General features: G+C 35.6%; 1 protein-coding gene and 1 pseudogene across 1 annotated transcript; both read right to left on the reverse strand.

Annotated features, from left to right (window-relative positions):
- Nucleotides 1-4,819: 4,819 nt before the first annotated feature.
- On the reverse strand, nucleotides 4,820-5,281 carry LOC113184657 (large ribosomal subunit protein uL23). Its single transcript, XM_026391467.2, is given in 3 exon segments — nucleotides 4,820-4,882; nucleotides 4,885-5,125; nucleotides 5,127-5,281. Coding segments are annotated over 3 exon segments (459 nt in total).
- Nucleotides 5,282-7,224: 1,943 nt separating this feature from the next.
- Nucleotides 7,225-9,169, reverse strand: LOC113184629 (RNA-binding protein EWS-like; annotated as a pseudogene).
- Nucleotides 9,170-15,891: the final 6,722 nt, after the last annotated feature.

Here is a 15,891-nt window from a genome sequence, read left to right on the forward strand (position 1 = left end):
TGACCCTATGTCTACATTCAATTCTAATCTTTTTTCTTGTTTTTTGGTACTCGCTGAAGGTATTATCTTACACTCTAAATTGCTACCAGGAGGCCTTTCCCCTACATTTGATACTTGACAATGTTCAAAATTGAGCTAACAATCTTCCTCAGAAAACCTTCATATTTGAAAAACTCCTTACACATTTTATCAAAGCCAAATTGTCAGAAAATTCCTAATCATCTCTAACACTTGTACTTACTTGCCCCAAAATTGAGTTCATTACCGTGTCCTGTCAATTTTTCCTCCAAAACATCTCTCCTATTTCTTTCCTTCAATTTCCAGTTATCACCTTCATTCAGATCTAAGGATTTTATTATCCTTGACCTGGGCTGTTTCAATAGCCTTCAGACTCTTTTTTTTTTTTTTTTTTTTTTTTTTTGTGAAAACTTTGGTCCATGTCAGTGACTAGCAAGTTAATTTCTTAAAGTACAATTTTGAACACAACATTTTTTTACCCAAGAGTCAGAAAGGCCTCTTATCATTTACAGAATGTTGTTATAATTTAAAGAACATGAACCTTAGGTCAAAGAGAACTGATCTAAATTTCTGCTACTTAGCAACTATATGTCACTGATAAAACCATTATACTTTTGTAGGTTTCAATATCCCCATCTACAAACCAAGAATAATTGTACCTTGTTGCTATGATGTCACACTAAATAAGGTTACACATGCTATGATCTGAAAATCATAGAGCTCTATATCAGCTATGTTGTAGGCACTCAGTAAACAGATTATTTTCCTTCCCCCCACCCCAGGGCTCAATAGCATGGTGTTAGGAGTCCTTTGGAACTTATGGATATAATAACAAACTTACTGCATAAATGAAAGGCAAACAGATTCAGGAATTATACAGGTGATTTTTTTTATTATAGGAAAGAACTTCTAGACCAAAAAGTAGCAGAAAAACAACAGCAATAAATTGATGGCTGGAAGGACATGATTTGTTTTCTTTTTTATTAAAGACTCTATATCAAAAATATCCAAAATAAAGTGATGTATGTGTGTGTGTGTGAATGTGTGTGGGTGCATATAAAATATATGTAATGTATATAGCAAAAGCCTCTACTAATTAAGAAAACAGCCTGGTATGGTGGTACACACCTGTTATTTCAGTGACTGGTAATACTGAGGCAGAAGGATCAAAAGTTTGAGGCCAGCCTGAACAACTTAGTGAGACCTTGTCTGAAAATAAAAAAGATCTTGGGTTGTAACATAGTGGTAAAGGTTCAATCTCTAGTACCAAATAAAAGAAAATATAAAAACAATAGTAAATTGTATGAGTAACCAGAATTGATAAGATAATATATGATGAATAGATATAAAAAATTCAGTACTACCTAAAATAATAAAAATTAAAGTATCATGTTAGTAAATTATTATTATTTAATTTCCTCTTCTATTCAGTTTCAATCTTTCTCACTATAATCTCCATTTATTCTTAACTCCCAAATCTACATGGAAAAGACAAATTTTTAGTTCAAGTGTCTCCTTTCTACTAATTGAAATAATTCATGATTTTCTCATAGATTCTCTTCCTAATAATGGCTACTTACTTCAATGACCACTTATGTTACTTAACATGAAGTCCATTGCAATTTCAGCATTCATAAATGCCAGACTTCCAGAAAATGTTTGATTGTGGTGCCTGGGGTTAAAAATAAACACCCTGGAATCACAGGAGCGGAAATGGGCAGATCAGTTGTTAGATCAGTTGTTTTCAATTAGGGTAAATTTTGTCCCTAAGAGGACATTTTGCAATGTCAGCACTATCCTAGTATTTTGCAGCTTGGGAAAGGGTATTTCCTTCTGGAAAATAGAGGATAGAGACTAAGGATGTTAGCAAACACTTGCAATGCATAGGAAAGCACCATGTGCATTGACAAAGATCTATCTTGCCCAAAATAGCAAGAGCACCACAATAGAGTAAATCTGATTTAGATGATGCATTAAGCAATATCATACACAAAGAAAAGAAAGAAAACATTTTTTTTTAATTTTTTAAATTATTTGTGATTTTTCCTTAGGGAATGGGCCTCTATACCAATGGATATTATCAAACTTTGAAAAAGATTATTCACTGAATAGCTCAATAGTGAATTAGAAATTTTCCTCTGGAGTCCATCATCCACAATTTCTTTTGTAAATGTTGCTCTCTTTATGAAAATGCTTGCATTCAGCTTGAGAAATAATTTATTTGGCTGATCAATTGCCTATGGCGCTAGTTTACACTTTTATTTCCAGACTGATATGGAGGCTATAAAGAGAAATTGGTTGCATATCTAAGGGATGAGTGAAGTAACAATCTGTAGTTAAATTGAATTGAATGGAGGAGTTCTTGACAAATATTAGTAGAAAATTTTATTATACCTGAAAATTGCTTCAATTATTTGATTATGAGAAAAGAATATAGTGTGAGATGGATGGAAGTGCATACATCCCTTTGTGTGCAATGTGCACAAAATATCAGTCACAGCATTAACCTAATATGTCCTGAATCCCATTTCCCTTGTGTGAGCAAGAACAAGTAATAATACCATGAAGTATATGTACCTATTGTGTAAAAAAAAAATTCTGACACCAAAACAAAATCTTCCATTAAGCACATAAACTTTAAAGCAATACAATTATCTTCTTGTTAAACATTAAATATACAAAATTTCCTGTTTTCTTATTTCTAAAGGAATAGGCTGAGTACCAGTATACATGATCACAGGTAATAGAATCTGGGCCTGTGCATGGCATGAAAACCATGGTAAAAGAGGTGAAATCCTAAGTGAAGGAGCAATCTCCTTGTTTGTTTTTCATAATAGTAGCCAATGATGTTTTCCCTTCTTTAATAGCACTGGCTCATCACCTGGCAAATTGATGATTAAATAGAAAGACACCAGAACAACAAATTCCAAGTGACTTGTGATAAAATATGAGCCCATTAGGTTCTCTCAAGAAGAGGAAAGTTGTTGGGATTTTGTTGTTGTTGTTGTTGTTGTTGTTTGGTTTTTTGGCAGAGTTTTTTTGATACCAGGATTGAACCAAGGGTACTTAACCACTGCACAACATCCCCCAGACCTTTTCAATAATTTGTTTAGAGACAGAGTCTCACTAAACTGTTCAGGGTCTTGCTAAGTTGTGGAGGCTGGCTATGAACTCATGATCCTCCTGCCTCAGCCTCGATACTGCTGGGAAGAGGGAAGTTTTGATGATGGGGTAGATTGGAGTCCCAATAATAACATTGCAAATATTTGTTGCACTGTCATTTACCTTCATATCCAGGGGGAGGGAGGGACTTGGAAGACACTTGAATATGAAACCATCATCATGTGAAGAACAGTAGTCACTTGAATTGGTATTTAAATTAGTATATTTGGATATCAGGAATTAATAAAGTAAAATTTAACCCACATGAGTTTTAATCATTATTTGATATTATTTTGCATGTTGAAATCCTCATCCCCAGTACTTCAGAATTTGACTACATTTGGAAATAGGATCTTTAAAAAAGTAACTGTGTTAAAGAAAGGTCATTGGGGTGGGGGTAAAAGACAAAAGTCCTTATATAAAGAGGAAACTTGGACACATAAATGTGCAGAGGGAAGACAATGTGCACAAACACAGAAAAGGTGGTTATGTGTAAGCCAGGTAGACCTACCTCAGAGAAGCAACACACTGACGTCTGGACCTAGGACCTCTCCACTCCAGACTTTGAGAAAATATAATTTTCTGTTATTTAAGCCACTCAGTCTGTTTTGTTCCTGTAGCCCTACTAAAATAATACAATCTTCAAAAAATGTTTTTCTTGCAAATGGCAGATTCTTGAACGAATGTCATAATATTTTAATCTATATAGATGATTTACTCCCAATAATTTAAGAATCTTTCAATCAATTGTTACTTTTGGTTTCAGAGATGCAGTTTAAATTTTTAAACTAAGTTATGATTTAGATGCAATGTATTTTATTCTATCTGACCTGTTGCGGCAGATTTCTACCCAATGAAGAACGGTTCTATCATGTCTCAAATTCTTCCAAGACTTTGAGTGAATATAGATTGGCTTTTCACTTGGGTAAATACCTGTGATCTAGATTACTGAGTCATATGGTAACTTTTTGGTAATTATAAAAAAAAAAAATACCAAGTTGTTTCACTAAAGTGGCTGTGGTATTTTATATTCATGCCCACAGTATATGAAAATGTTATACTTTATTCAATATATATATATTTATTATATATATTCAGTATATTTAGTATTGTCAATATTATTTTTTTAAAAATCTTAATTAATTTATTTATTTTAATTGTAGTTGGACACAATACCTTTATTTATTTTTATGTGGTGCTGAGGATCTAACCCAGGGCCTTGCACATGCTAGGTGAGCACTCTACCGCTGAGCCACAACCCAAAACCATAGTACTGTCAATATTCTTAACCTTAACTATTCTAATACTTATACAATGTATTTCATGTTTTGTGTTTCTTCTATTTGATCTTTTTGGGTTTTTGTTTTGTGAACCTTGGAATTGAACTAGACAAGCCATTTACCACTGAATTACACCTCCAACCCTTTCATGGTTTAAATTTGTATTTACCTAATGACTTATAATGTCAAGCATCTTCTCGTATGCTTTTGTCTCATCCATATATCTTATTTACTAAATTGTGTATTCAAATCTTTTGTGCATTTTATTACTGAGTTATTTTAGTTTTAATGTATTCTGAGTGTTCTTTTTTTATGTTGGAAAAAAAAAGTATTTTTAGAATTAGACAGCTGGACTCTGTTTAGATGATCCCAATTTTGTTGGCAACATCCAAAACATCATATTCAGGAGCCAGTCGAACATATATGCCTTTTTCTCTCCATCAGGCCTGATCAGGGTGTTAACCTTGGCCACATCAATGCCATAGAGCTTCTTTACAGCTTGTTTGATCTGGTGTTTGTTGGCCTTGCCATCCACAATAAACACAAGTGTGTTGTCTTCAATCTTCTTCATGGCTAACTCAGTGGTCAGAGGGAATTTGATGATGGCATAGTGGTCAAGCTTGTTTCTTCTGAGGGTGCTCTTCTGAGGATATTTGGGCTGCCTCCAGAGTCTTGGGTCATCCGAAGGTAGGTGACGTGTGGATCTTCTTCTTTTTCTGACTGTGGACATTCTTCAACACTGCCTTCTTTGCCTTCAAAGCTTTTGCTTTGGCTTCAGCTTAGGGAGGGGCAGGAGCTTCCTTCTTAGCCTTCAGCACCATCTTGGTGAGAAGGCCTGAATGTTCTTAATATTTTTGAATATAAATACTTTAGCAGATACAATTTGAAGTATTTTTTTCTAGATAATGGCTTATATTTTTCTCCTCTTAAATGGTGCCTAAGAATAGAAATTCTTAACTTTGATGAAGATTCATCAGCTTTTATTTTTATGTATCCTGCTTCTAATTGTTTTATCTTTGAAATATTTGCCTAACCCAGAGTCACAAATATTTTTACTGTTTTACTCTTGAAGTAGTGTAATATTAGGTTTAAATTTAAGCCTATCATCTGTACCATCTATTTTGATTTATTTTTCTTTTATGTGCAAGGTATTGATCATTTTTTTTGTACTTGGATATCTGATTTAACATTTATTCATGATAGAAGCTCTTGGGAAAACCTAAAAACAGAAAGAAACTCCCTAAGCTTGAAAAATAACATCTGCACAAATACATGCAGCCAACATCTTAGCTGAGGGTGAAAGACTGAAAACCTTCCCCTGAGAGCAGGAATAGAGCAGAATGTCTGCTTTTGCTACCTTTACTGCTCTCATCGATACAGTAAAATAAGAAAAAATAAGTAAATAGTGAGTGGGAAGAAATGAAAACATCTCTGATTGCCTATATAGAAAATCTCAGCGAATCTAAAAACTGGTTTAGGATAAATAGTCATTGTGAGATTTAACAAAGACTTGGCACAACATGGATTTCCTTTGATTTGTGGGTTTTAGATCTGAACCCTGGATCAAGTCCAGAAACTTGGCAAGGGTTTGTGTAATGACCTTTTTACTAGAATGGTTGACCCTCTGCCTTAGAGCTTTCATCCTTGATATATTTCTAACTATTTTGATTTCTTATTGAATGTATTGCATCTAAGTATACCATGCTGTTTTATTTGTCTATAAAGTCTCTGTGGGTCAGGCCCCTTTATTCCACTGGTTAAACTGCATCCACTTTTCTTCTGACAAGTTTCCAACCAGATTTCTATAATTTTATTTTACTTTAAACAATATTCACACATTTATAAAATTTCTATTATTTTATTCTCTTAACATCTTCATTGCTGTCTGAGACCTAGTCCTACTATCAGCATTGACCTCAGAAGGAGAGGCTCCTAATGATATCAGGGATCTCTTGCCTGCTCTTTCCTTAATGCTGAGATGAAGGAATCTTTTCCAAGTTCTTCCACACAACAAAGGTGACTCCTATATTTTTCTGGCCTGCTATCATCTTCACTTCTATAAACTTTTTCATTCTTCAACTACCTTACTTTGTAGTTCTGGTAAGTACTCTTCATTTAAAGTGGGCCATTGACTTCACTTTTTCTAAGAGCTGTGTGAGATTGTCAAGGCCAATATCTTCCATTCACATCTCATCCTAGTTTGTTACAAGTTGACATTTTAGCAGTTTCACCATTAAAGTGTGCTGGGAGTGCCAACATACCAGCTCCTATCAGTGATAGGGTTCTCGTAGCTCCAAAATGCCATTGTTGAGCCTGCTTTTTAAGAATATTCCTGGTACAAGTTGCCTCACATTTGGTTCCTGGGAATCAAATTCTGACATGAATACTTGTGTGGAAGAGTTTTTTTGTTTGTTTTGTTTTTTAATAAACATTTGGAATTTTATTTTAAAAAAATCACAACCATGAACATTATTACAATTAGAGGCCCTCTTGATTCTCCACATTGATACTGAGCATGCTCACAGGGGTTCCCATTGTTAAATCTTAGTCAAACATCCATTTTTAAAAGAAGGAAAAAAAATTCAGCACACTACCATTTAACTTGTTTTAATGTTTCTTCACAAATGGTGAAAAATACTCAAGTACAGACAAGGAATAATCATAATGTTGTGCCCAACATTATAAATATGGAATTATAAATTTAAAACATTTTCTGGTTTAAAAAATAAATCTGGTAGTCAATGCAGCTCTGCGGGGTCTGTGTCTAGTAGGGCCTATCTCTGCGTTCCTGACGGTGCTCGCCTTTATCCATTTTTCCAGGTCCTCTACGTCCACCTCTTCTTCCTCCCATCTGCTCCATCAAACGTCCAGGGGACCACCTGGACCACCTCGTTTTCCTCCGCCAAAGCCACCTCTGTCCATGCCACGGCCACCTCTGAACATTCCTCCAGGACCACCGCGGTCCATGAGGCCACCTCTTCCTCCCCGCATGCCACCAGGGCCACCTCTTCCACTGTCACCACCCGGGGGTGGGAAGGGTGGTGGGAGAAAGCCCTCAGGCTTCGGGGCCTTACCTGGTTGCATTCTGTTCTCCAGGCGAAGTTCTGGTTTCCACAACCTGGATTGGGACATTGCCAGTCCCCAGCTCGGTGCTGGACGTTTCCTCCTCCAGAGGGATTCCCTCGGGAACCCCGTGGCTCTCTTGGGGGAAAACCTCCTCTGTCTCCTCTAGGGCCTCCCATGTGACCCATGGGTCTCCCAGGACCTCCTGAGCCACCTGGACCTCCAAGGAGTGGTGGTGGCATCCCTCTGCCCTCACAGGTTGGCCTGCCACCCCGCATGCTGTTCATTGGAGGCTTCTTTCAAGCAAGAGTGCCTTTTAGTTTGCTTCCTTGAAAATCTTTTCCTTCAAACCACTCCACAGCAGCCTTGGCAGTTGGCGGGTCTTCATAGGACACTGTGGCATTGCCTTTGGGCTTTCCTGTTTCCTTGTCCAGGTAGATGTGGATCATGGGTTGCCCAGTTCTCTTATTCATCTTAACAACCCCACACTGCTTAAAGAAATCTGCCAGATCATCAAGAGTCACATTGTCATTTAATCCTTGCACATAAACTGCAAGGAGTCTTCATTGGGATCTACTGGAGGGTCTAGATCAAGGTCTGGTCTTTCATCCATGGGTCCACCAGGCTTAATGAAGCCACCTCGCTCTCCAGCGCTGCCCATTCCACCGCGTCTTCCTTCCTACCCACCTCTGCTCATGCCTCCACGATCAAATCCCCCTCTTCTCCTGCCCCAGTATCAGGGCCACTGGTGGAGGAAAGCCTCCTCTGTCTCAGGGGATTCTCTCCTGCTCCGGAAAATCCTCCAGACTCCTGCCCATAAACACCCATGCAACTGGGGTGGTCCTGTCGGAATGAACTCTGCTGCCCATAGCTGCTGCTCTGTTGGCAATATTGACTTGGAGCCTGGCTGTAGGATCCAGTCTGGGGGGTGGGTAACTAGTGAGAGGCTGCTGCCCATAGATGCTTTGTTGACCATAGCTATTCTGCTGTCCATAGCTGCTCGGTTGCCCATAGGTGTTCTGTTGAGAGTAACTGCTCTTATCATAACTAGTCGGGTAGAGGAATTGCTGGTAGGAGGATAGGATGGAGGCATGGTAACTGGCTCATGGGGTACTCCTAGGAACCTGGGGATAACTGTAGTTACTCTGTCTGTATCCTAGGCTGGGCTGGTTATAACCCCCTGTGCTAGACCTTGGTTGACTAGTCTCAGCGGGCTTGTTACCATTCTGCGGTCTTGCAGGTGCAGTGGCTGCTGGCTGTTGCCCATAGCCAGGGTAAGCAGGCTGAGTCCCATATGCAGACTGGGATGCATAGGGGGCCTGGGTGGTGGTGACAGTAGCGGTGGTGGTGTCATAAGCACCAGTGCTGTACCCCTGGACGGGCTGGCTGTATGCTTGAGGGGCAGTTGGGGTAGTATAACCAGTGGGAGGCTGTCTATAAGAAGTTGCATATGTGTTCTGCCCATAGGTGGCAGTGGTCTGAGCCTGGGTATAGCTGACATCAGTAGGCTGTCCATAAGTTCCATAGCTTTGTTGCCCATATGCCTTGGTGGTCTGTGCATATCCTTGAGTTGGCTGGGCAGTGTAAGCACTGTAGCCCTGCTGGGCTGCAGCTTGGCTGTAGGTACTGTAATCCGTGGACACCATTTTCTCTCCTTCCTCCTGGTTCTCTCAATGTCCGTCCTGGAAGAGTTGCTTTTTTTTTTTTTTTTTTCCTAGAGAAGTTTTCTCATTTAAATATTATAAAAGAATGAGGGAAGCAGGATTGGGCAGAAGGAGCTAAACCATGATGAAGTTGCCTCAGAGGAACCGGTTGATCCCATGAAGAGTTCTGAAGCTGCAGTGACCCTTCAGAGTTGTCCTGAATTGAGGACAGGGTGTCATGCCTTTGCATTCCAGCCTAATTAATGTATATTTGATAATTAAGGTATCAAATATACACTATCTCCAGGGAAGGAGCATCCAATTGGGTAAGGAACTTCCATTAACAGAGTAGTTCCCGAAGAAGATCTCAAATGGGGGCCATGAAACAGAACATTCTTGACCACTAGGGAGATCAATAATTTTGATCTAAATGATGATGTAGACAGCTCATCACAGTATCCATCTGTTATATAGTTTAAATTTAAAATAATGTAATCAGTTATCTCAGAATCCCTAAAGCCTACAAAGAAATGCAATACAGTTATTTCTCTTAATATACTTGATGCAAATGTGACAAATCACTATTTACTTACTAATTACTATGCCAGATGCTACAGTTTTTGCTTTGAGAATTAGATTTATTATAATGATTAATTTCACAAAAGTGACAGTAATTAAGAAAAAGTTACTTTATTAAAAGAAAAAAGAAGTTAAAAATTACTTCTGAAGACAAAAGTTATGTACTATTTAAAATGTTAAAGATTTGTATTAAGTAATATAAATATTACAAATTTTATTAACATTTGTATAAGTGTTAACTATATAATGCAAATGTAATAATATGTACTAATCCTACTATAGATATCTCAGGTACTATGTTATGCTAAATATTTGCACCAAAATAGTGGCTCTTAACTAGGGGAAGTTTTGCTCTTTCAATCCCAGCATCATTTGAAGTTATTAAGGAGGGAGAGGTGAGATGGTTACTGAAATCTGGAGGGTAGAGGTCAGATGTTGAAGCCAAACATCCACAATACACAGGACAGCCACTCACACTAAAGAACTGTAACAGTAGTTCTGAGGTTAAGAATTCCTGAACAAACTGGTTGAGGTGGAGCATGCCTGTAATCCAGTAGCTCAGAGGCTAACAGAGGAGGATCACAAATTCAAAGTCAGCCTGTAAATTATCCAGTCCCTGGCTCAAAATAAAAAATGAAAGGGCTTGGAATATGGCTCAGTGATTGAGTGCCCTGGGTTTAATCCCTGGTACAAAGAGAGAGAGAGAGAGAGAGAGAGAGAGAGAGAGAGAGAGAGAGAGAGATTATGAAATACACAAAAACACATAATCATTCTTATTTTATGGGTTAAAAAAAAAGCGAGAATTTCAGAAAGGTATAATGTAATAATGCAAAAGTCATGACCTTTGGCACCAATCAAATCTACAAAAAATTTCCTTGTTCCAGGATTAAATAGTGTGTGACTATTTAGTCACATTGTTCAAAATGAACAATAACCTTTTAATATCAGAGAGATTTAATGTTAAGGGGCAAGTTTATTATATTTTTATGTTTTTGTTTGAAAAAATGGTTATATTTTATAATCAATATAAAAATGGACTCTTTCTCTTATGCTTCTAATAATATAGACTAGGGACTAGATTATTGATTTTTATATGCAAAATTTTTATCAGTCATCTACAATGGTAAACACAAAAGTCTTCCATTTAAAGGTTTATGATCACCTCTGACAAAATCCCATTCAGGTGAACTTACTTCTGATTGCTTCTGTATTTTACAGACCATTTAAAAGCATTTGAAGGACATTTTTTGCCTACTAATTAAGTCTGCCACCAAAATCAGAACCAAATACAAACAACAACAAGAAAACAAAACAACAATGTAAACTAAAATGAACTAAAAGCAAAAATATGCTGTTATCTACATATTACAGATAATTTTAATTACCTAATTGTGGTTTGTATCACAGTGAATGAACATTTGCTTCAGATCTTGTCTCCATTAACTTTGGCTTTACTAGCTTCATTGCCAGCAAATCTGTGTTGTAAACCTATAGTCAAGCTATAGACCAGTTTTTATGCTTACCTCGACCTAGCAAGTGAGACAAATGTAGTTAATTTTGAGTGTTCATATATTTTTATGCCTATCATATAATAGAAAATATGTAGATATGAGATTAGAAATATGGTGTGATAATACATCATATATATCTGATTGAGTACATATCATATAATCATAATCAATAAAATTATATGTAATATTTATATACTCATATATTAAATTCAATATTTACAAAGCTATTTTGATAGGTATTGACCCTATTTTGTAAACAATGTGACTAAATAGTCACACAGCTATTTAATCCAAGAACAAGGAAGTTATTTATAGATTTGTTTGATGACAAAGGTCATGACTTTTACATTATAACATTATGCCTTTCTGAAATTATCTCTTTTTTACCCATAAAATAAGAATGATAAGAATGATTATGTGTATTTCAGGATCTCTTTCTCTCTCTCTCTCTCTCTCTCTCTCTCTCTCTCTTTCTCTGGTACCAAGGATTGAACTCAGGGCACTCAACCACTTAGCCACATTCCAAGTAGAACAGCATAACAGAAATTAGTAATAAAATAATTCTCAGAGAGATTTATTAAATTGCTAAGAAGTCTACATAATTATAACTGCAGAACAAGAATTTGAACCAAGGTGTGTCCAACCTGAAAGCTCATGTCCTACATTGAGTAGGATCGACTTGTAAGATTTATCCCCTTGGCATTTGAGTCCCGTGAACTTTTTTTACCCATTAATCTTTCTAGTCATCTATCAGTAAGCTTAGTGTTCCTGACAGATATGACCTGGTCCAATACAAGTATTTATTATTAGGTACAGCTTTGGGGAAAAGAAACGGCTAGAGAAAAAAGAGAAGTTTGGCTGCTTTGATTCTCCTATAAAATGCTTCAGGGCAGAGAAGTAATATAAAACTCCATTCCATCCAAACAGTGTTGTTAGAAAAAGATGATAAATAGCAAAATTGTATGAATAGTGACAGATTATGTTTATAAGCAAAATTATAAAAGTATGTGATATTACATCTCAAAAAAGCTTTTCTGAGGCTACAAAATGTGAGTGCTAGTAACTAGACAGTAAGCAAGTCAAATAATCACATACTTTTAGTTTCTAAAGCAATGTCCCTAAAGTAGAAGGTATCAAACTGAGATATATGACAGATAAGCAATTAATTTAGCTTTGTGTGAACACCATCTTGTGAAATAGTCAAAAAATTTTAAAGTCTATTTATATTACTGTGAACCCTACAGGAAACTATTTTTTTTTAAATTCAGGAAAAAAATATTCTGGTAAATTTCAAAGCAAAATGCAATTTGCTTTCCATTTATAGCAACACAGCATTTGGTTATGAACTTTTATTAATACAGTGCTAACTTTAGAGGATGGAGCCTCCTTGCTGTTTTTTTAAAGAAGAAACATAAATATTACTGGAATGTAGATATATTCAGAGCATGTATATCAATATGAATATCCATATGAAGTGATTTCCCCCTTGGCAAAACGTTGTTGTATTTTAAATTTAAGAACAAAATTGATGTAATGTATAAGAAAATTTACTTCAATCGAATTCAATAAAGAAAATAAATAAATATGTCTTCAAGGACTTACAAAATGATATGTATTCATATAATTTTTAAAGAACTTTCAAGGTAACATTTACTTATTCAATTTAAACATTACTATACCATTTCAATATTACTCTGTGGATGGACTAAAATCTGAACTCTACCACAAATCAGTATTGGATAGTAAGGATCACCTTATATATTTATTTATTATAGAATTTAGAATATATATGTATATAATAGATATATCATAGGTTTGTCATGATAATTAGGTAACACATGGAAAGAAGAACCATAAATTCTGCTTATTTATTAAACCAAGACAGTAAGCAAGTTAAATAATCACATACTTTAAGTTTCTAAAGCAATGTCCCTAAAGTAGAAGGTATCAAACTGAGATATATGACGATAAAAAGAGAAAAGTTTCTCAAATCTTAGTTCCCAAATCCATATGCCAGCCATTGTTATAAATGCTAGATGTGTGTCATGGAGAGGAAGGATGTGGTGTAAGGATATGGAAGTAAATTTTCTTGTACATTACATCAATTTTTAAGGAGTTTGTTGTACAATGTTCATTGAAACAAGATCTCTCACAGAGATCTCCAAGGAGCATTTGGAAAGATGTATGATTCTGTTTGTGGAGAAGATATCTGAGACCACCTTTAAGAACTGATCAGGCTAGAATCATTTCCAAAATAGCATAGCATAGTGGGAAGAAGTCCATTTTAGCTCTATTGGTAACTAAATGATAAGTCATATAAACTTATAAAAATTTGCCTTTAAAGTAAAATTTTCCATGAACTGAGAAGTTTTGAAGTTCCAACATTCTGTTCCTCTCTATTCTCTAAAGTTTTTAGTTAAAGTATTTAGGTAATGGAATTATAACTGAAAAAAATTACATTTTAATTTGAATATATTATTGTTCAGCTTGAGCTTGCATCAACTTAGTTATTGTAAGTGCAAGCTTCTTCTATTTATATTGCCTTATATTTATTCTGAATTTTCACATCACATATGACAGAAGTTCTCAAAGTGTAGTTTAGAGAATCATGGGGGTTTCAGAGACCCTCCCAGAGGATCCACTGTGTCAAAGCTATTTTTCTAATACAATGAAGCTGCCTTTATCATTGTATTGAAATTTCAGCTGACAGTACAAAAACAATAGTAGGCTGGTACCTTGATATGAATAGGCAGTGGCACAAAAATATACTGGTAGCCTTATAGTGGTCACTGCCCAGTACTCAGAGTAGCCAGTTTCATTGAAAAAATATCTTTAATTGAAACTTAACCATTATTAATCCTGTGCAGTCTTTACCCTTGAGAATATACTTTTTCAATATTCTGCATGATAAAATTGGAAGTATTAGCACATTTCTGAGTAATATGGTTGTGTGAACAAAATGCCCATATGTGATTGGGTTGAGAGATGAATGAGGGGTTTTTCCATCCTAGGAAATAGCATTTTTACTTGAAAGAATAAGTGATTGATCAACTATGGCCCACAAATTAGATATTTGGAAGACATTTTCTTATAACTGAATCAAGTGAGCATTTTACTTTGAAGCAAACAACTGAGAATGTTTATCAATGATAAAACCTAATCTTTCAGGAAAAATGAGTCTTCTCACATCCAGTAAGATAGCTTCCAAATACTTGAAGACTTGTCCAATGACATGAGTGGTGTCATTAAAGAATGTGATTTTTAATGTTGTGTAATATCATGTATTTTCATTTGGAAGATCAGCAAAATTCCTATTTTCCAAACAGTCAATACACAAGTAAAAGATCCATTCATAGTACAAGACACAGCATTGGGTTTTAATATGAAGGAGTATAAAAGTTCATTGATATTTTAAGATTTGATACTAAAACTGACATCAAAAAATTACAAATAATCAAATCTTGATATTTCACTTTAAAAAAGAATAACCACAATTATCTAAAAGTGTTATTAAAATCATCTTGTTTTCTAAGCACATTTCTGTGTGAGAACATATTTTGTGCATGTATGAAAGCCATGTCTTCTAATCAATTAAATGCAGAATCATAGTTATCTTCTATTAAGTTAGCCTATAAAAGATATGAAAATTTTAAAGCAATTCCACTCTTAATAAATATGCTTTTTATTGTGGAAAATATAGTAATGTCTTATAAAATGCACTATTTATATTAACATAATGATTTAATTATTGGTATTTTTGTAAATAAATATAAATTTTGGAACTTACAAATAGTCCATACTCTGTTCCTTTATTTTGTTAATTTTACCTTTATTTGCTAGATGATGTATGCCAACTCTCTAAGCCTCAGTTCATGTTTTCACCTTGCCTGAAACATTTCTTATCTCTGCATAAAGAGTCGACCAGCTATTTAAGCTGGAACTTACTTATACTTCCATGATAACTTCTTTTTTTTCTCTTTTACTGTATGATTTATCCATTCAGCAAAGATTCATGGGGCACCTATTATTCTATACTGATATAAATCTGTGATGTAAACTTATAAATCCTTGCTGTAATGGAGCTTACTTTCTAGGATGAAGAGAAAGATATTTTTAATGATTAAAAAGGCAAAATATATATTCACTGGTGGAAAGTCTTTAAAGTGAAAAGTGAATCAGGAAATAGGTAGTGTGAGTGCCTTGAGATGAAAGGGATGTGAATCTTTGTCTGAGTTGCTAGAGAAGGTAACGCTGAGAAGGTGGCCACTGGGGGAAGACCTGAAGGAGAGAGGATGAACTGTTCACCTGTAGGAGAAGAACAAACCCACAGGCTCAGTAGTGGGAACCTACCTGATAGGTGCAAAAATATCTGTAGGATAAGGAGAGCGAACTAGTCGGAGATCACAAGGGACAAAGTCAAAGAAGTCACCTAGGGACTCTACATCTTACAGAAACTGACTTTGACTCATCCAGCGTGGATGACAATTAAAGGATTTTCAGCAGAAGAGCTGCTTTAAACAGATAATTCCAATTTCTGTGTGAAAAACAGACTAGAATGGCAAAGACAGAAGTACAGATTAGGAATCTTGCAATAATCCAGGTCTATCAGGTGGAAGTAGGAAGGCTAATGAAGAG

The sequence above is a fragment of the Urocitellus parryii genome, chromosome 5 (assembly GCF_045843805.1).
Source record: "Urocitellus parryii isolate mUroPar1 chromosome 5, mUroPar1.hap1, whole genome shotgun sequence".
Taxonomy (NCBI): domain Eukaryota; kingdom Metazoa; phylum Chordata; class Mammalia; order Rodentia; family Sciuridae; genus Urocitellus; species Urocitellus parryii.